The following is a 22,289-nucleotide window of genomic DNA, read 5'->3' on the forward strand; positions in this document are numbered from 1 at the left end:
CTACCTTAAGCCTTGGATCTGTAGTTATTGAAACAGCCCCTTAGAATGCCAGGAGTAAATAGGGGAAACTCTGGGGCTGCTCTAATTTATAACAGGGACTAATCCAATCCCCAGTTAGTACAGGATCCAGGAGCTGCAAAGGTGGCTGGCCTTATAACTATCTTTAGCCCCCACCTCACTCAGTTGTGCTGAGGACAGTTTAGATGCAGCCCAGGATGCAGATCTAATACTTTGAATTCTAATTATTTACTTCCCCCAGTTTGAGGGAGGGGAAAGAAGAGGTTATGTTACCTATCTAAATATTGTACATTTATATTGCTGAAGTTCTGTTGGAGGCAGACATAAAGGGTGCCGTGGGATGACCCTTGTTAAAATATTTATTAATATCTCTGGAAATACTGTTAGGTTTTCAGACTCGTCTTCTGGTATCCCCCTAACTCAAATATTTCTATCCTGCATTGTATTTATCCTCCCCCTCAATTGACCACCAGCTGTCTGAGAGTACCTTATTGACCATTAGTGTATTTTAGTTAGTAACTGTCTTACCCTTTTCAATCTTTTTTTTAAACTGATTTTCAGTTTTAATGCCCTTACTCTCCAGTACTTTCGTTCTCCTTATCCCCATTCCAAGATGATTGTCCTGGTTTACTTACCATTGTGTTTAGCATTTTCTCTTTTCTTTCCAGCAATGCCAATATTGGTTTTTAGAGAGTTGTTTGTAGAAAAGACTCCTTTAATCCTTGTAAACATGACTTCATGGCTTTAAGGGATGGGGAAGGGGGGGGGGAAGATCATGCTAGAGCTAAGATGACAGCTGGGTTAGCAATAGAGATGGCTTCAAGAAATCCATGGAGCAGTCCTCATTTTGTTATGTGGAATAGTTCTAGGGGTAGCTACTATACATTCTGCTAAATGAGGGTATATGAACTTTCTCCTGTACTGCACTCTCAGCATACTTTTTACCCTTTGCACAGTGGAACTATGGGAAATGCATGTCCTTTCCTGCTCCTTTCATATTCTGTCGAATGCAACCAATGTGAAACAAAACAAGAAACAGAACATAAAATGGAGCTATGATAAGGAGAAAACCTTGTTCCTTTATTATGCTTTGACTTTACTTCTGTTGTGTAATATTTGTGAAGAATCCTATAACTTGCTTTGCCCAATTTATTCACACATTAAATGAATCAATATGAAAAACCTTTATAGAAGGATTATGCACCTTAGGAATTTTTCTGGTGATAGACTCGCCCGCAGCCAGAGCTTAACTGCCTCAAGTTTACCTGCCTCAAATCTATGACAATCCTCATTAACAAGCTACAGAATCAGTCACATACCTCAGTGAGAACCTGTTTGAGTTTCCCCAGGCACATGGCCTCATGTAGATTTGTCATGCAGCATGCTAAACTTCACTTACGCGGTATGCAAGTCTGTCTGAAATTGGTGTATATACCAAATGGACACCATATCAAGTCAGTGCTAGTTCCCCTCAATAACCTTCCCTTCATAAATTGGTGGAAAGATCCCAGTCATGTGTGCAAGGTTGGTTTGTTCTTCCCATCAAACTCCTTGTGACTGATGCATCCCTTGTACGATGGGCAGCTTATCTCAAATGCCATCAAGTTCAGTGCTGATGGACCCACAAGGAAAAGAGGTTACACATAAGCCTGTTAGCACTTGGGGCAGTTCATTGAGCCTGCACCATCTTTCTCCCAATGATTCAAGGACTTGCAATTCAAATTATGACAGACAACATGACAGCTATGTTTTATGTAAACAAATGAGTAAGAGCTATTTCATAACTCCTGTACTAGCAGGATGTTTGGTTCAGGAGTTGGTGTATCCACCAAGTCTCACCAGTAATACTACACCACTTCCCAGGCCTACAAAATGTCTCGACAGACTGTCTGAGCAGATAGTTCCCCATGGACCACGAGTTGACTATCAGAGAGTCCGTAGTATGGAGCATCTCCCAGGAATGAGGTCAACCATCAGTAGACCTCTTTACAAAGATGAGAACAAGAAATTACCCAAATTCTGCTTGGTTTTTTACCAGATGCTATGGTTTTTTACAGATAATATGCACCCATCCTGCTGATATGCACCCAGATGATATGCACCCATCCTGCTGATCCCAGTGCTTTTGAGAAAGATCAGGCAGGAGCTCCAATGTGGCTAATTCAGTTTTGGTCCTTGGGTCTGATGAGCCTATCAACATACCCTCCAAAACACTTGCCTCTTCTCTTGGACTTGATCTCCCAGGAAGATGGGAACATCCTGCATCTGAATCCATCTTTCTTCCACCTCACATTCTGGATGGATGACAGATAGAGAGATCATGTCCTTTAGATCTTCAAGACATTTTTATTGATTGAACGGGAAGGATTCCACCAGGCTTACATATGCTGCCATGTGGCAGTGGGTTGAGCAATGTCCCTTAACCCCTATAAACACCCAAATCCCAGATATCCTGGACTACTTGTTGATTTTCAAGAACTCAGAATTGTCTCTTAGTTCTACTTGAGTGCATTTAACAGCTATATCAGCACATCTCACTCCTCTCCCTAATCCAGAGTTGCATAGTTTTCTCCCACCCTATGGTGGCTGAATTCCTAAAGGGCTTTGCATTTGTTTTCCCCCAAGTTGGGGAGACTTACCCTCTCTTGACTCTCAATGTGGCCCTATAGAGTTTGATGGGATCCCCATCTGAGCCTTTGGCAACTTACTCATTGCTAAATTTATCCATAAAATCAGCATTTTTGTAGCAATTACATCAGCCAGAAGATTTGGGAAAATAAGGCTCTTATGACACACCTTCCATATTCAATTTTTCATAAGGATAAGGTCACACGTAGGCTCCATCCCAAATTATTACCTAAAGTAGTTACTGGCTTTCATTTGAACCAAAGATACTTATCTGTTTTCTGTCAAACCACATACCAACAAGGGGGAGGCTAGATTACATATATTTTGTGTCCTTAGAGCACTAGCTAATTATTTACTTTAAAACTACCGGTAGATTATTCTTAGTATATGCAGACATATTGATAGGGCCAGGCCATTTCAGTGCAGAGACTATCAAAGTGGATGTCGGTCTATATTAGACTCTGTTATAAATTAGCCAATTTATATCCCGCAGCTCAGATTAGGATTTATTTTATTAGAGCTCAGGCAGCATGGGCAGCTTCCTTCAGAAGCTGGCCAAAAGATTCTGATTTTGGGTGCAAGTGGAATACATCTGGACAACACATCTTTAAGAACCACCATTGTTGTAAGGTAAGTAATTTCATAACCAGGTCCTTCACCTCCTTCTCCATAGCCCCTGGTGAAGGGGCATGTTGGGGCAGTTAGGGTGTGTGTCTGGAGTATGCTTCACTCCAGCTATCCCTACCTGGCTCATGGTCCCATGAAGCCATGGTTCCTTGAGAGCTTCTGCATGCTCAGCCCTTTTGAAAATCAGGCCACTTTATTTATGTGCCTAAATTTGGAGTCGGGAGTGTAAGTTAAGCACCTAGTCTTTGAAGATCTTGGCCCAGATCTGCAGTGTTAGAAGTGAAGACTATGCTCAGCTCCCATGTTTAAACAAAAATCAGCTGCAGACTGAATTCCGCATATTGACATTTTTCACCAGAAATAATAATAATAATTTAAAAAATGTTTTTTCTTTTATAACATCAATGATGCTTTTTAGTGCTTATAAATGCTGACGACAAATTGTATTGACTATACCAAGTTATAATGTAGGGAGAGTCTGAAGTTTTACTATACATCACTGTCAATACAGGCAAAGAAACTGTGAAAATAATAGGAGTACTTTTGGCACCTTAGAGACTAACAAATTTATTTGAGCATAAGCTTTCGTGGGCTACAGCCCACATCATCGGATGCATAGAATGGAAGATACAGTAAGAAGACATTTATACATACAGAGAACATGAAAAGATGGAAGTACCCATACCAACTGTAAGAGGCTAATTAATTAAGAGAAGCTATTATCAGCAGGGGAGAAAAACTTTTGAAGTGATAATCAAGATGGCCCATTTTGGACAGTTGACAGGAAGGTGTGAGGATACTTTAACATGGGGAAATAGATGAATTAGTGTAATGACCGAGGCATTCCCAGTCTCTGTTCAAACCTAAGTTAATGGTATCTAGTTTGCATATTAATTCAAGTTCAGCAGCTTCTCGTTGGAGTCTGTTTTTGAAGCTTTTCTGTTGCAAAATTGCCACTTAATGTCCATCATTGAGTGATTAGAGAGGTTGAACTGAAAATAATAAATTGCTGTAAAGAGTCAGTTTCTTCTGATACTGAAAAGGAACTTTATTAGAATAAGAAAAACAGTATTATCACTAAAGCTACTCTCTCGGTGTCTCTCTCTCTCTCTCTCCACTTCACATGCAAAGTTTCTGCCTAGAACTTCTGCCAACTACTTCCTGCCTTGATTTATGCCACAAATTTAAAGAAAAGTACACATATTCTCACACCTATTGTTCCACTCCTGGACCTTTCTTGAGTACACACTGTCAATTCTGCTGAAACTCCATAGTGATTTTTATGTGGATATCAATTATTTTTTATTTTAACCTAAACCCCAAACTGGAAGCCTAGTGTCTAATATGTAAAATGAGCAGGCAGTTTTGGCTGTTGAAAAGTGTGAGGGAGATGGATAACCCTTTTTCTTATCTGTCCATAAATCACCAAAATATCTTGCTGCCAAGTGGGAGAGGACATTTTATTCAACACAAACACGTGAGATTTACTAGGAAAAGTTCTTGTGTAAAATTTGTCTTGGTGGAAAGGCAGTTTTAGGACAAAGTCCCTCTGCCTTACTATTGACTTTATATGCATATTTGTTTGGTGCTGATTCAGATACCTTAGAAAAATAAATATACAAATAAGGTTTCCTTTTCATTTCCCATAGCAGTGGATGTTCTGTATCATCCTTAAACAGGATTTCTCTTTCTGACATTTCTATCTTAAGTCTCTGATTTTCAGTCACTAAGGACACATAAGAACATACAGAAGATGACAAAAACTTTCAGAGAATGCTGAACTTGTCATGTATTATCTGAAAACAATAGAGATGTTTTAAAGCAACATTGTTATGGTTGACAGATCCACATATGATTTTCCCAACTAAAAAAAAATCTTCTCTTACGTGTGTAGCTTACCTTAAATATTCCATAAATATGCCCAAAAGATTATTAGGCCTCTGAAACAAAGCCAGTCTTCCAGTGAAAGGGGAGAATCCTTCCCTGTGCTGCAAAGGAGCAGTTGGTGGGTTTGTGTGGAGCAGAACACAGTATAGGGAGTGTCTTTTCCTCCCTACTCTCTAACCAACACAAACAGCAGGGTAAGATCTATGCCTACCGAGCCACTGAGCACTAGGAAAAGAGGATGAGCTACCATGCCAGCCAGCATGCCATGTTTTAGAAGCCAGCTGGATATGTATTACTCAGGGCCTATGCTGCTAGTTTTCTTTTAACCCTTAGCATTTTACATTCCAATATACTTGTTTGCAGCATTCCTCACTGCCTTAAATCTCAAAGGTGGGAGGAAGGGGGTATTTTTCTGGACTAGAGTATTGGCTCTTTTAAGAGTCTGGACCTGGGAGAAGGGGATGACTCACCTGAGCTGGTGCATGGGCTAGTGCCATTCAGTTAAGCTGCTGACCCCTGCTCATACTCCCTGGTCCAGAATCTCTGTTATCACAAAAAAACTGATATATATTCAACTAACAATCAAATATGTCACTTAGGCAAGGTTTACCAGAAGTTTGGGTCACCAAAAAGAATGGTTAAAATCTGTACTACTTAAAGGGTTGGGCAAAAGTCTCAATTTGTAGCATAAGGAATCCACCTACAGGAGTCAGTAACAGCTATATATAGCACCATATTGTAAAGTATCTACTGAAGGAATAAGTTTATTCAGTCAAGAGTCTGGACTCACTTTGTTTCAGGGTTTGCTCTGACCCATCTCCTGATGGTCTTTGAAAGAGACAAGATTATACATTATTTTACCGGTATCTGCAAAGACAAAAACTTCTGAACTAAGACCACTGTGGAATTCAGTTCTGGATTTCATTCAACTACAATGCAATCCAGGTATGATCCAAATTAGTAGTAGGTGTTCCTCAAAAATATAAGAGATTTACTTTGGAGGCAGATATGCCAAATGCTTATTCAAACTAATTAAGGCTGTAATTTTGCAAAGATGCACTTTCTAAACTAATGAGGTTTGCAGTACTGTCTGCGTCTGGAGCCAGATACACTGGGAAAGCAGTTTTACGGATGCTTTGGCACTCCTGCTTCTGGTATTGGCTGAAACGTGAAAGTGCAGATGCATGTGAAAATGTAAAATAAGGTTGAAAGCTGAACTTTCACCTGCCGAATTAAAAAAAAATCAGGCTGAGTTTGGTTTGGGAGATTGTTTGGGTTTGGGTTTAATTTATCTGAAATAGTTTGCTCGTTTCTCATCTCTGTCTCTGGTAAGTTTCAGTGAGGAAGCAGGAGTGGGGGACACCTGAAATGTCTATGCCTCTGTGTCAAAGATAGTCTTTTGAATATACAGTGGATCCAGTTCTCCTCTGCTCTATGGCCCCTTTGTTGCAATTCAGTGTAAAGGGGTCATTAAAGGTGTAGAAATGGCTACTGGACAATATCCCCACAGAGGTGCTGCCATGGAGCTACTCTAACTTACACCAAAGGCCAGACCAGGTCTAAAGCTCCCTTCTACAGTTCCTACAGGAAGCACAGGAACAGGGTAACAGAGGATAAAGCTTCATATATTCACCGCAACAATTAAAGGAATGTTACTGTTATTCATAACCAGATCCATAAATAACATTGCTCAGACTTAAATAACTGGGACATGACTCCAAACAGCAACAAAAAACCTCAATAGGTTCAGATAAGCACAAAAACAACTTTTTACCACTGCACTGGAAATTTGAGGAATGTGATACTCTTAGGGTTGATAGACCACCATGTAACAAATATGAGCAGATCTTGGAAAAATCATAAGATCCATTCAAGTAGCATCACTAGTAATGAAAATGCCATCAGATTGATGAGTTTCTTTTTTTTAAAATTATTTAACCACTGATCTGTCTAATCAGATAGAAGGGGATTTGAATTGCAGTCCCAATATGTGAAAAAAAGTTATTCAACAATGTCTGAGAGGCCCATTTGGCCATCCTGTATTTAAACCCTTATAAATGAAAGTAGTAGATTCTAATTTAATTGGAGAGCTCATGATGAAGGTTCCTGTCAAAGTATTGAAAAAGTTGCACTTTTCTTTCTTTAAAGATATACTTTACCTGTAGTTTAGACCTTCTCATTCCCATTGGCATGCATAGTGTCATTCATATTCACTAATCAAGAGTCAAATACACAATGAATGCAGAAGTCAGCTTTGTTTTCTCTTTGTGAAGTAGGAGTTTACATTCACTTAATTCATGCTTCTTTGGTTTGCATTGTCCATGAATGTGATTGTTTGCCAGCAAACACTAAGAACATAAAGTAAACTGTGTAGGTTAAAGACAGTGAAAGAAAAGAAGTAAGAAACAAAACCCGGAAAGGAAGAATTGCAAATTACTTTTTTGCTGCAATATATTATTTAATAATTATTGCAGTTAGAACCCTTCAGGAAATGATTTTTAAAAATCACCAAAGTGAAGTACAAGTCCAGAACTGTTTTGACATGAAAAATGTGTCCCTTCTCACATTTTCCCACTTAAAAGAAAATGTATTATTGGCATCAGAACTACCCTGCCAGCACAAAGGGAAATATGTGCAGTTTCTGATCAATCCTCCCCTTAGGGAGGTGATTTGCAGGTCTGTGTAAGTGTCAAGAGCCTTGACTCCAAATCCCATAGAAAGGGCTTCCTCTTTGTTTTGCTTTGTGTGTACGTCTCTCTGCCCAAACATGGCATCATACCTCTCCCAAGCCAATGACAGTAGAGTAGCATTAACTTCTAAAAATACAATTTGACCTTGACTTAAATAATTTGAGGTAAAGTTAAAGCCGTATAATTTTAAGTAGATGATAATAAAAAAATCTACCCAACCCTACGTTACTATTATGTTAAGGTTACAAGTTTAAATCTTATGAATATCAAATATGAAAATTAGAAGATGAAGACTTTCAAAGGATCTCAAACTAGGTTCTTACATCCTGTTTTAACCTCTCAACTAAGTAGGCTGGGTTTCAAAACTGCTGAACACCCAGTGGATCCCACTGAAGTCATTAAGAATGTAGAGGTTAAGGAGCTTAACTGGAGGATCCTATTTTTTGAAAACTTTGGCCAAGATTTTCATAGTATCATTAACATTTCCACAATGCAAATACTATATTTACTTATACAACTAATAGCTAATACCTATGCATCTAATGGATTCATAGACTGTTCTGTGTTTGCACATTTAAACTTATTGATAAATCAGTGCAGGGTTGTTGATGTTGGGTGGTTTTTTTTTGTTTTTTTCCTTACATTTTGAAAATTTCAGTTCCCTGTTCGATGTGTGACGGGTGGACTTGTAGCCTGACCCAAATTTGGGTATATATAATTGTAACTTGAGGATTGACAGGTTCTTGTCCTAAGATCAGGCCCAATAAGATTATTGTAAAATTACCATATAATTTGGGAACCCTGATATGCACAGGTGCAATACTCACACTATAGGAACTCTCTTTATATATAAATATATGATTTGTTAATAATTTAGCAAAGTTATGCACACATTTAAACTTAACAAAGCAGATAGAGATAATACAGAAAGTACATTTGGACATCCATACTTACACCCTTATCTTTTATACTTAACCATTATCTTTCTCATCTCCATCATCCTCCTCATCTTCCCCTGTGGCCATCATTCTGGTCCCTCCTACGGTCTACATCTTGCCAACCTCTCTGCTGCCCCTGGGATGTTACTTTTATAGTAGGTCACGCTGACACTGCCATGACCAATGCATATTCAATAGAGGTCCTTATTTGTATTTCCTTCCCTTAAGGTGTCCGTTTTCTAGAGGTTAGTATATGTATGATGTTACCCTATTAGCATACACGTCAATTTGCTGTCATGGCAGCTTTGCGGTCAAAGGCCCTGTCCGAAACTTTCTGGATGCTGGTGTCAGCTATGTTCTGTGCTGGGGTCAGCTGTGTTCTGTGGGTGGCTGATGTCAGTATTCTGGACCAAATTCCCCCTCTTGCATGCTACTTTCAGTTCCCTATAACTTATGAGTTGCTTAAGTTTATCTATACCAAAGGTTATAGGCCTCAAGCCTCACACTATTTACTAAAGCTAAATCTTACCGGATAAAAAGCCTGTAGGTTACTACTAAATATAGTAAAGCAAAATAACAAAGCAATGAATATAATACTGGTAAGTTGGCCCACTGGGCTACAGACTCCCACCCCCATTTGGGGAGGCTAGCCCCATAGCCCCACCCCTTCCACACGAGGTCCTAAGCCCCACCTCCCCTTCCAGCCAGAGCCGTCTGCCCCCCTGTGGCCAGAGAAGCCCCTGGCTGGCCGGAACCCCTAGCCACTCCCTCGCTGTCACCGCCAGAGGAGCCCCAGGCCAGCCTCAGCTGGCCAACCGACCCAAGCCCCGTCTGGAGTAGCCCCATCTGGCCAACCGACCCAAGCCCCATCTGGAGTAGCCCCAATCACGCCGGCAAGCCCGGGCCACAGCATCCCCAACCCAGTGTCCCATGGCAGCGGCTGCAGCTGGCCTATTATACCCATCCCTCATGCCCTTTTCCTAACATAGGAGGCAAAATTTAGATGAAATTAGAAGAGCTGTTATTTAAGATTTGTTTAGCCATTATTTTCCTGGAATTTTGCAACATGGGTATATCCCCAGGACATGCATATGATCTCCATTGTTACTTGGATTTTTTCCAACATGATTGATACCAGGAGTCCTCATCTGGAGTAGGGGACAAATGGTCACAAGTTCATGACCTGCCCTTCCCTTATTGCTAAATAGGAGGGTAGTTCCAGCAGGGATCCTACTATGGAAGTTGAGAACCGCTGGTATAGACAGTCTTAAACCTGAACTATAAAATTTGTATGGAGCACATAATAGGTGGTGCCTAAATCTGTACTTGGGTTAATTTTAATTTAGACTCTCTGACTGTTTTGGTGTCTATACCTATATATGCAATCAAATCAACTTCATTAGATGAATCCAGCATCTTTTACCCATGTTTGGGGCGGGAACCATCTTTTTATTCTGTTCTAGATGTTAACGGTTATGCAAATAATAAATAATAATAATGAAAAATGGAATGTGGATGGACTCTTATAATCTGAGATTGCTGCATGATGCTTCAAAACTCTTTCTATATATACATACACATGTGTGCGTACGCATACACAGCAATACAGAGATTCAAGATTGAGCCTTTCGGGGCAAGGTAGAGCAAGGCCTTAATTTTTGTCAAACTTGGCATCACTTTGAAGTATTTAGAAAAAATGTGATTTGTTTATGTAAATTAGTCTTCCATTTTACCTTGTCAGATGAAGTAAAATGTCCAGCTGGAAAAGGTCAGCAAATTTGAAGGCACCCATTTCTATCCCCATAATCCAATGTAAGGAATTCTGATCTATTTTAATTGAACAATTTGCAAAATTCAACCCCCACAACCTCAAAGGTGGGGAGGGGTTTGTCTGGTCAAGCAGCAAGAAAGAGGATGTGGATCTTCTAAGGGTTCCCCCCTCCTTTTGGTGGTGGGGAGGAGGAAGGGAATTAGTCATCACCTGATTTAGGGACTGGCTAGAGAGGCTCTTGAAAGCCATTGGGCCCCATATGGACCAGCAGGGAGAGTTTACATATCTGTTTATGCCCTGACCTGCCAATAGAGCTCTGTCTCGCATTTGGCCCACAGGCAAGTGGCCAGTTCCCTCTGGGAGTTCACAGCTGGGCTTCATCATTGAGGCTACTCTGAGATGAGATGGATAAAAGGTTATGGATAAAACAGACATTAAATGAAAAGTAAAAAATGTGGTTTAAAGTTGCACTTGTTTAATTTAAAAAAAAAAAGCTAAATTTAGTGGGCCTTGATCCTGATTGTGTTATTTATGGAGTACATATTATTTCAGGATAGATCACACTATCAAGGTAAATGATTGTTCCTATTAACAAATTACAGTATTGCTGGAGAGAAGCTTTGAAATGTATTTGGCTCCTGATATGGCCGTTATTAGTGGTCCTTCAGCTGAGCATGGTTGAACTTTGCTTTATATTTTTATTTTCTTTTTACTGCCTCCCTCAATATAACGTACCTTTGCTTCAAAAAAACCCAACAAGTCTAACATAAAATTTTCGTTCACAATACATAGGTCACTATGAAAAGCATAATTTAGGCTCTCATAAAGTGTTTATAGTAAGCCGGTCCTGTATTTTCTTGTCATTTTGTCACATATAGTGTAAAAAGCACTTTCAGGAAGGAGCAAGCTCATCCAGTTTAGAAAATTAACAAAGCCATATTGTGGGACATTGCTTGAAAAACAACTGTCATAAGAATCTCTGCAGTCCCTGGAAGCTTTATTTACTTGGGTGACAGACTGTTTTCTGAAGTAGAATTACTTTACGTTGATCCCTCACACAATAATATTGTATTGAAAATTTGGCATCTTCCTCTTGGGTGCCAGGCTTGTGTGATAGTAATAGAATTGAGAGTATGGAAAGGCTGACAGTGGCAAATGGGTTCTCTAATGGGAAGGGAGTGAATGGATATAGTTTGAAAGAACAATTGTGGATAGGTCCATAATCTTGTTTCAACTTGAAAACTAAACTCTTAATTATATTTTGCAGGATATGAATGATTACTCCCCAGTATTTAGCAACGCTCTCTACAGGGGAATGGTTGCTCCCGATGCAATCAAGGGCACTGTTATTGCTACAGTTTCAGCTGAAGATCAGGATCCTCCGGTAAGCAAATGATTTTGTTAATACACTTCACCCAAGAGGGAAAAATCTTTAACCCTCATATGTGACCTAACCCTCTGAGCAACAAAGGAGATTATTATGAGTCTCGCACAGCAGTAGCTCGCAAAAAATTTTTATCCCAGCCTGTTCTTTGTCATCATGGACATAGGCTGCATTTCAAATGATTTTTCCCAAGGCTGACAAATCAACGATACAGCTTCTTTTTGATGAGAAGTTATCCGGCTTCATGGCACAGATGATAAAAAGAATAGGCAGGAAGCAAACCCATGACTGCCTGCATTTGGAACAGCTCTATGGCTTAAAAAGAAAACAAAACACAACTTTGCAAGCTTGTCATTTCCTTGATTTGCAGTCATTGTGAGTTTCCAATCTATGTGACATACTAGTGTTCTACAAAACAGCATAGTTGATCAGTAGCCCTTTTTGGAAATGCAGTATTTGAACTGAGCTTGGTTGATCTGGGGATAAAGTTTATTTCTGCCATTGGTTTCTTATCACTGTTCCCTGGTGAAGCTCTTGATTGACAGAACTGTGCACATTTTTGACTTGTTAGCTTTTCTGATGAGTAATATCTATTTGTGTAATCAAGGAGGTTCATGAACACTGGTGACCAAATGTTACACTGAGGACAATAAAAGCCAAAGATATTCTGTCAGAAGTGTTTAATTTTAATTGTTAATGTTTAGAATATTAAGGAGAAGAAGATACACGCCAAATGCTCAAGGAGTGGTGTTCAGAGAGAGTGTTTCCAATGCACATTAAAAGCTAATGATAATATTTTGACAGAGTTCCACATAAATCAGGTATAGTTAAATACAGTACATAGTAGGTTTTTAACACTGTGAAGCACTGAAATTCTAAGGCTGTACTTATATAAGTCATATTTAATATGCCCTGTCTGTGCTATCTCTCTGCAAAAAATCCAAACACAAAATGGAAAAGACCTTCAGTTGATGTTAATCAGTCCAGCTCCTTTGAAGTCAATTAGGTTGGGCTAATTTACGCCAGCTTAAGGTCTGGCCCATTGTATGTTTAAGATCTGTAAAGATAGTACTATTAAAATTCAGGTTAATAGTACCAATATGTATTTATTATTACTATACATTATTTGATTAATACCATTGCTGGGTTGAACTCTATACAGAACATAGAGGAAGACACAGTCTGTCTTCTATGGATCTTACAACATCAGGGAAAGATTTGGGGTTGCATGGAAGGGCTGAAGAGGTGCTAAATACTGGCAGCCATTCTCAGACCCATTGTGCCTTAGCAAGGCGCAATGCCTCCACTAACATAGGGGAGCATAGATCTTAGCAGCTTCTGCTATGCCCTTTCACAGAGGTCAGTGTGCATATCCCTTTACTGGCCTAGCTCTCATAGCCATTGTAGATGGGGATTAGGGCAATAGCACCACCCTCATATTTCCCCATAGCTTTCTTTGGTGGTGTCACAAATGGGGCTAGCGGTTGGAGCAGGAGTCAGGAGCCAGGGACTGGAGTCAAGGATCAGAGTTGGAGTCAGAACCCTGGTGTTGAGCCCAGGGTCAGAGCCGGAGGCAGGAGGAAGCAAAGCTGGAGTGGACTGGAACAGGACAAGAATAAAGCTGCGTGGCAAGGCTGGACACAAGGCAAGGGTATGAGTAATTGCAGCTGCTGCTGAACTTAAAAACAGGCCTGCTGGCTTCCTTCAGACAATCAGGCAGGCCAGCCAATCTGGTGGTCCTAATGCAACCCAGTTGAGCTCATTAATCTGTCTAGAGGACGGGCTGGCTAGTCCTCATGCTTAGCTGAAGGAGCACACTCAAGACAGGTGGAGACTAATATTGCTGTCCATGATGGATTTTTCCAATTTGTGTGCCTGGGAACACAATGGCTGGGCAGTGTCTGTTCTCTGCCCTGGGGGAATAAGACTACACACAATCTAGCTCTAATCAGGCATCCAGTGATTTTAGGACGAATTAATCCTGATTGCTCACACCTCCCATCATTTGTTGTCAAGTCATTTTGAAAATTCTTCTAAGATGATATTCTGAAACTTTAATTACTTTAGTGTTCTGAGATTTCCATCTGAGGTTGATATTGTTTGAAGCTTTGTTGTCATCAGGTATCTCTTTGGTATTCTGTGTATTTGGTATTAAGGACATCAGTGAGGTGTGTGGTTCAGGTGTTCATATTACAAAGGATGTTATCGTAACTTGCAAAGTTTGGCAATTTCATTAGAAAGTTAGGAGGAATATGGGTACAATGAAGCACATGCTGTATTTCAAGGAGTTCAGTGAGCAACACTGGGTGAAACTTGAACAGAGATGGCTCCATTTTGTCCCCTCAGGAGCTCCCTGTCACTTAGGGACTCAGCAAATTGTCTCAATTCAAGAGATCCTCAAAGTAACCTGCAATTTCCTCACAGATAAAATCTCTACTCGATTTACAGTTAGTCATCTCACATTAACCAAATAATCCACCCCTAGGAGCAGTTCCACTGTGTATGACATTTCTGCTTCAGCCCTGGGGTGGCGGGGCTGAAGCTGTCAGCCAGCAGGGCCCTGGCAGTTCCCAGTTACTGCAGGGGCCTCCTGCAGCTCCCAGCTGCCGCCAGGAGACCTGCAGCTCCCAGCCACACTCCCTTTGAGCCGCCGTCCAGGGCCATGGTCACGGTCCACAGGCCCTGGATCAGGACTCCACCACCACCATGTTAGCAATATTCCCTTCTTGTTTTATTCATTGCAAGTTATCTGTAAATCCAGTGAACTCTGTGGGCAAGGCCAGGAGAGAGGCTATTTAGGATCCACTGTATCAATAGTAGAGCTGGCTGAAAAACGGATTTTCTGTTTTTCAGCCTATGGTAAATTCTGATGCTTCAAAATTTGATTTTGTCCCAAATTTTGATGAAAAGTCAATATATCTGAGTTTTTCCACAAAAAGGAATATTCTAAAATATTTCATTTTGATCTTATTGAATCATTTTGTTTCAACTTTGTCATTTTGACTGTTATAATAGCATAGAACAGAATAGTCTAAATATTTTAACTCATTATCATAATGAAATATTTTGATAATTTCCCATGAACATTTAGATGGAATTGGTACATTCCAGAAAAAGGTTTTGATTTTTGCAAATCCGCATTTTCCAGTGGAAACCTAGTCTGACCATAGAAAAATTTAGACCAGCTCTAATCAATAGACATGTACAAAAGAATCCTGTAATATATCACCAGATCATAGATAAAGTGGTGATTTGGCAACATAGTTTACTCCCTCAGAAGGTCCTGAAATCTGTCCAATTCCAACAGCTACCATTGTCAATGTATTAATAATTGAAAATGTCATTGTATGAGTTTTAGAGAGACAAGATGGGTGAGGTAATAATCTTTCATTGGATCAACTTCTGTTGGTGAGAGACAGAGCTGTTCAGCATAATCAGAGTTGTATGTAGTGGTCAGAGAGTAATAGATAGTGAGACCTTTGGGGATAATGTTTTGTTTCTTGCATTTGCTCAGGAAGTAGAAAAGAAACGAAATATTATTGCCACCAGTTTCACCATCTATAACCGTCTGACCACTACATACAACTCCAAATATGCTGAACAGCTCTGTCTCTCGCACAGAAGTTGGTTTGTGACGGGGTGGACTAGGTCCAGAGGCCCCCTGCTGGAAGCCTCAGAATCCTGCCACATTTGTCTCAGGAAAGGAGCAGTGGAGCTAAGTCCTCTGAGCAACCAAGAGAGGCTACAAAGGGCTAGCTAACCAGAGAGGCTGCAAGGAGCAGCCAAACGATGCCCAAGAGGAACATATAAAAAGGAACTGCAGAGCCAGAGACAGACAGTTCCTTGCTCGAGGCAGAGGAGTGCAGATGGTGCTCCTGGCTGGCCAAAGGGAAATGCAGCACCATGGATAGCTCAGTTCTGGCAGGGGCCAGGGAAGTGAGAAAAAGCTCCTGGCTGGCTGCTGGGCCTTGAATATAGGAAAGCCCTGACATAAGGGTGAAGCATCAGTGAAGGCTAGAGCCTCAGGGAAGTGGCTTGGGGAATTGAAAGCAGTTTCATTAAAGGAACACAGTGGTACATGGCTGCTATTCTTAGGGTCCCTGGGCTGAGACCTGGAGTAGTGGCCAGGTCTTGGTCCCCCCCATATGCCACTAGGAAAGTGTCCTACAATTGGACAGTGATAACCCTCAGAAAGGGATCTGAGCTGTTCAGATGCCCAGCTGGAGATCTGGGGCCAGAACAGACCAAGAAGGCACTGCCTCCTGGGAAGAATCCAGCTGGAACTGTTTAAAGACTACAGACACACGCTACCACTGTTACATAATGCAATAAAAGATATTATCTTACCCCCCCTTGTCTCTTTGATATCCTGGGGCCAACACAGCTACAACTACACTTCATACATCATGTGAGTTTGTATGACATTTAGCACAATGGAGTCCAGATATTGACTGTGACCTCTAAAAAGGACTGTGATAATATAGTATAAAACAGGGGTCAGCAACCTCTGGCACGTGGCTCACCAGGATAAGCACCCTGGCGGGCCAGGTCAGTTTGTTTACCTGCCACGTTGGCAGTTTCAGCAGATTGCGGCTCCCACTGGCCATGGTTCGCCGTCCCAGGCCAGTGGGGGCGGTGGGAAGCGGTGTGGGTGAGGGATGTGCTGGCTGCGGCTTCCCGCCACCCCCATTGGCCTGGGACAGTGAACCATGGCCAGTGAGAGCCACGATCGGCCGAACATGCCAATGCGGCAGGTAAACAAACTGTCCAGGCCTGCCAGGGTGCTTACACTGGCGAGCTGCGTACCAGAGGTTGCCGACCCCTATATAAAGCCTACAGCTAAAATTTCCTCCAGTACTTCTTCCTTACAAAGCTTTTTCTAATATTTATTTAAATGTCCTCTCTGCATTGAGGGGGGGGAGAATGAGGAGTTTCCCACTAAAGACCGAAGTGTGTGTGTGTGAGAGAGAGAGAAATAGCAAAATCACCATACATGGGATTCAACTTAAATCCATATATATGCTAGTCCATTCCACATATAGCTGGACCCTGAATCTATGCATATATATAAAAATGTGGAAATTTAAACTAAGCCACGAAAGGGGAAAAATGAATAGATAAAATTTAGCCAAAATCTGAAGAACAATTTTTTCTCTTTACTTATTAAGGGAAAGTAATTTAATAGCATTTTTTAAAAGTAAATATGTTACTAATATATATATACAATAATACATACACATTATTTAGAGAGGTGTGTGTATATATATGATGTGTATACATAGATGTATATTTCCGTTACAAGCGCTCTCTCTCTTTCTCTAAATGCATGCATAAGGGTTGTTATGGAAATAAATAGAATTCTATGCACAATTATTTTAATTAATCTAGAACAGAAAAAAGAGTCTAGAACAGAAAATAAAGTTAACGTTAATGGATTTTGCAATATACTGTTTGTTTTATAAAAAAGTTGAAAATTAAACTTAATCCTTAGAAACAAAAATAGAAAAGAAAAAGGCCATAAAGATTTGCAAAAATGTAAAGAGGAATTCTCTCCCCTTATTAAAAATAAAACAATTTAATACATTTTTGAATAGTTGATATTTTACTTCCAACTAATGACTAACAATACTAAGCCATTTCCTGACTTTGAAAATCAGAGAAAATTGACAAAGAACAAATTGGCTTTTATTTTTTCTATGGAATTAAAGTTGCTTAGCTATTTTATCCTCCTGGCACATTAGTATTTTGGGGCCTGCTTTGACATTAAGAGGTGTCATAAGACAGACGGGTAATGAATGACTGACAATCATAGAAAAAATAAAACAAATAACCTTTTCTCTGCTATTACAAAGCATTTTTCTTTAAACTTGTCTTAGGGGGATAAAGCTTTCACTGTGACCTTCATCAATTTTTTGGTACTTTTTTCATCTAATTGGATCTTAATTGGGCAATACTAATAAGTCTGTTTTATCACTTCAGGAAAAACCACTTAAGCTTCAGTTCTACTGTGAAAAGTGACTCTAAACTGCCAGTGTGGGATTCCATGTTTGTATCGTAACTAATTCCATATTAAATGTGATTCTGTGTGAACTGCAGATAATTAATATATTTGAATAGAAGGAAAAGAATTTGGATATAGGACATATCTAATTTAAGCTGTAAAAGATTGCTATTTTACAAGTAAAGAAAGAAGTATTTCCTAACTGTCAGCCTTATAAACGTAGCCTGGGATGAAAATCAGACTGGATTTTTTCCTCCTTACATATCACTCATAATAAAAGTTTTGTGGGTAGCCATGTTAGTCTGGATCTGTAAAAGCAGCAAAGAGTCCTGTGGCACCTTATATACTAACAGACATATTGGAGCATGAGCTTTCGTGGGTGAATATCTACTTCGTCGGATGCATGTGATGCATGAATCTGATGAAGTGGGTATTCACCCACAACAGCTCATGCTCCAATACGTCTGTTAGTCTATAAGGTGCCACAGGACTTTTTACTGCCAATAAAAGTTTTGCAGACCAAATCAGGTCCCAGTTACTCCCCATTATTTTCATGAGATCCCCTCATTGCATTCAGGTTTTATAGTGACGAGGGTGGTATAATAAAGTTATTCACAGGGTTGCTGGCCCCATTTAAGGGGAGTCCAAGCCCAGGCTACATGTGACAAGCTAATTTAAGGGGAGCTATTGAGTTAATTGAATAACGAGCACCTGAGCCATCCAATAAAAGGCCATCTATGCTCAATTGCCAGGAGGTGCTCAGAAAGAGAGAAACTCTTCTGTGGGAGGGGAGCTCCACAGAGACTGCTGTCTCCAAGAAGGAGGGTTGTGCAATCCGTGAGCCAATGGGAGATATTTCAGGCTAGAGAGGTTAGGAATCAGAATCATTGGCCCCACGGTGGAGGGTTGTACAACACTCTGAGCCCATGGAAAGAGACTTTTTTTCAAGTCTGTCTGTATCTGTACAAGTTTTTTCATGAAGTTGATGGATTTCCGCTCCATACGGCTAAATGCAGTGCCTTGCATAATGACAGGTTTCAGAGTAGCAGCCGTGTTAGTCTGACTAACACGGCTGCTACTCTGAAACCTTTTTTTGGATTTAATAAATTAGAATCCTAGTGGGGAAGTTTTCATACCTTCTGGACTTTGTGGCATTCTTAAGGGTCTTGAGAGAAACTGAAGCAGGGTGTGCCTGCAGCACCACACTGAGTCAGTGGGGGTGCTGCAGGGGCTGAATAAAATAAAAAAATAATTCATTCAACCCCACTGTCTTGAATGAGTTTGCACAGGCAGGACTGAGTGGAACATAGAAAATAATTCTGTTGATAATGCACCATATGGAATAGAATCCAACTCATTCTCACTTAGCTGTTTTGACTGTGTAGTGCCTGCAGGAGAAAAGAAAATTGGAAAAATGTTCGTCTCTTATAAAAGCAGCTAGATCATCCATAGAAAGAGGAGCCAAATTCTGCTGAAAATGTTGTTTGTAGTGTTCTAGCCATCTCGGTCCCAGGATATTAGAGACAAGGTGGGCGAGGTAATATCTTTTATTGGACCAACCTCTGTTAGTGAGAGAAACAAGTTTTCGAGCTACACAAAAGTTCTTCTTTTCTGTATAGCTTGAAAGCTTGTCTCTGTCAGCAACAGAAATTGGTCCAATAAAAGATTTTACCTCACCCACCTGTCTCATGAAAAAAATATTGTCATTCTGATAAAAGCCACAAATATTACTAGCCTGTATGTTCAAAGTTACAGATATGCTTTAAATACAAACAAACCAAAAGCATGAATACTTTGGAGCAATCGCCCAACTTCTGAAATGATGAATTCTATTCACTGGGAATACGCCCAGTCTGTTTGCTCTGCATGGCAACATTAAAACCAAACTGCACCAGGCCAGATGTCAGAATCTCATGTGACTCCTGGATTCTATATGGCTATATTCAGTTCACAGAAAAAAATGTCATTTTTTACTTTCTAAAATTAAAAAGTCAGACCGCAAACAATTGTTCCCCATTCTTCCCAAAATGTACATTTTCCTTCAAGTTACACGCACAAATTTGGCTGGGCACAGAACAATGAGGTGTTTGTGTGCGTTTATGTTTCCGAAGTGCTTCATGAGCTTTCATATAGTTGTGGAAGTATGATGAATGGCTGCCTGGTGGAAATTCCACTCAGACCACAATGCACAAATATAAAGGGAGAGGAAATGATGGTAAAAGACACTGGGACATGTTCTTAGTCTTATGAAAAGTGCAATTCAGTTTTTTAATTTGTCTATGTAGATTGGATATGAATTTGGTTTCTAAGAATCCAACTGAAATGTTCCCACACAATAACTTAGGTGTAACTCAGTTTATCCAACTCATAGGATGAATGGCTGGTTGGGATTTAAACCTCTATTTCAAACTGATTCTTAAGCCACTAAGCCATTATTGGAGTGTAAATTTTTTAACTTTGTGGAAAGTAATTCCAGCATAACTAATGTTTATACAGTTATAGCAGAAAACTCTGTCTTGGCTAATAATCTTAATGCTCCCACGTAGTTGCTCCATTATATTTTTTAATTTAAATTGTGGATTTCAAAGTGTTCAACAACCTTGGCTGTTAGCAATGAGAAAGTTCTGACATGTTATTTCTGTCTTCACATCATCTATGAACTCTCAGTTATACTATTGCCCCCAAATGCATTTCACCAAAGTTTGAGTAGGATTTGATGGTTTGTAGAAAATGTCACTCTAATTCTTACCAGGCAATATTTTATTCTATTTTCAATTTGAATTTGTTTCATCTTTGGTTGAGAACATAAATTACACCTCTACCCCAGTATAACTCCGTCCTCAGGAGCCAAAAAATCTTACTGTGTTATAGGTGAAACCATGTTATACTGAATTTGCTTTGATCTGCCGGAGTGCACAGCCCCCCTGCTCCCGCCCAGAGCACTGCTTTACCGCGTTATATCCGAATTTGTGTTATATCGGGTCGCGTTATATCGGGGTAGAGGTGTATTTTAAAAATGTTACATCTAAATCTGTCAGTACAAAATACAATGTGAAAAATTATTGTAAAAATGTTGTAATGTATGATTATTTTTACTTCATATATGTTTCATATGCATACAGCATTATGCAATACTAAAACAATATATTGAACCCTGCTTACAAAATAACTGGCACATCTGATCTTTGAACTATTACAGTGCCTGGTTTTGGAATTATTATTAATTATTTTATAATTCCAAAAGTGTGCTTGGCATCTCACTGTCCTAATAAAACGTGGTCCTTCCCTGAAAAGCTTACAATCTAATTTCAGAAATAGTGCAACAAAAGGGATATCAGAAGAATAGGAAGAGCTAAATAAAGACGGAACAGACAACAAGAATTATGACAATAAGATTTTGTAGTTACTCAGCAAAGGCTTATGTGCAGCATCCATTATTTCTAATTTTTAATACAGGTAAATAAATTTAACTAAATACAAAAGTCTTTAATTCTTTTTTGAAGGAATTGCAATAGATGCGAGTCTTAGGTAAGTATTTGGGAGTCCAATCCAAGAAAGCAATTATGCCCATGATTAACTTTAAGCAGATGTATAGTTACATCGAAGGAGGAAGTTAACATATTTAAAATGTTTTGTTGGATCAGGCCTGAATTAGGAGAGGACAATGGCCTGGTAGACCAAATCAGGAATGTTATTCTGTGTCCTGGAGAAGCAGTCAAATGTGAGGCATCAAGGCTGGCATCATAGGTTGTGAAAAATAGGCAGAAGGCAATGCAGTAAGAGACGAGGCTGGTTAAGTAGGAAGGAGTGTCTGCCTGGGTCTAGAAGGTGAAGGCAAGGAACCTGATTTTCCACTATGTTACTTACACCAGTTTTATGTCAGCAGAGTTCCATTGAGTTATAATGGTATAAAACTGGAGTAATACAGTGGAGAATCAGGACCCAACGGAGAAATGAAAAGGGATACTGTCAGATTGACATGCATGGTAAATTATTTTAGTAGTTGTGTTTTGAGTGGATTGACGTGGGAGCAATGTGGACATCCGGGAAGCTGGAAAGGCAGTAGTTGCTGTAGTTAAGGTGGAATGGGATAATATCCTGCATGAAAGTGTTTACTGTTTGGACAGAAAGAAAAGGTCAGATCTCATAAATGTCAAGCAATAAAAGCCTCAGATTTTGCTCACAATCTGGATGAAGGAGACGGAAGTGTCAAAGATGATCCCTCAGGGTATAGGCCAAAGTGACAGAGCATTGTAGTGTTGTCAACAGAGACAGATAAAGGGGAAAGGGAAGAAATTTTCAGAGGAAAAATAAGGAGTTCAGTTTAAGCCGTGTTAAAGTTAAG

At 39.9% G+C, this 22,289-nt stretch overlaps 1 protein-coding gene across 16 annotated transcripts in view; it reads left to right on the forward strand.

Annotated features, from left to right (window-relative positions):
• Positions 1 to 22,289, forward strand: part of PCDH15 (protocadherin related 15) — a 771,473-nt gene that overhangs the window by 561,506 nt on the left and 187,678 nt on the right. For all 16 annotated transcript variants that reach the window (XM_045024749.1, XM_045024750.1, XM_045024752.1 and 13 more), the window contains one exon: positions 11,827 to 11,943. In XM_045024749.1, coding sequence (XP_044880684.1) covers positions 11,827 to 11,943 — 117 coding nt within the window. The remainder of the gene's footprint in view (positions 1 to 11,826; positions 11,944 to 22,289) is intronic.

This window comes from Mauremys mutica, chromosome 7, assembly GCF_020497125.1.
Source record: "Mauremys mutica isolate MM-2020 ecotype Southern chromosome 7, ASM2049712v1, whole genome shotgun sequence".
Taxonomy (NCBI): domain Eukaryota; kingdom Metazoa; phylum Chordata; order Testudines; family Geoemydidae; genus Mauremys; species Mauremys mutica.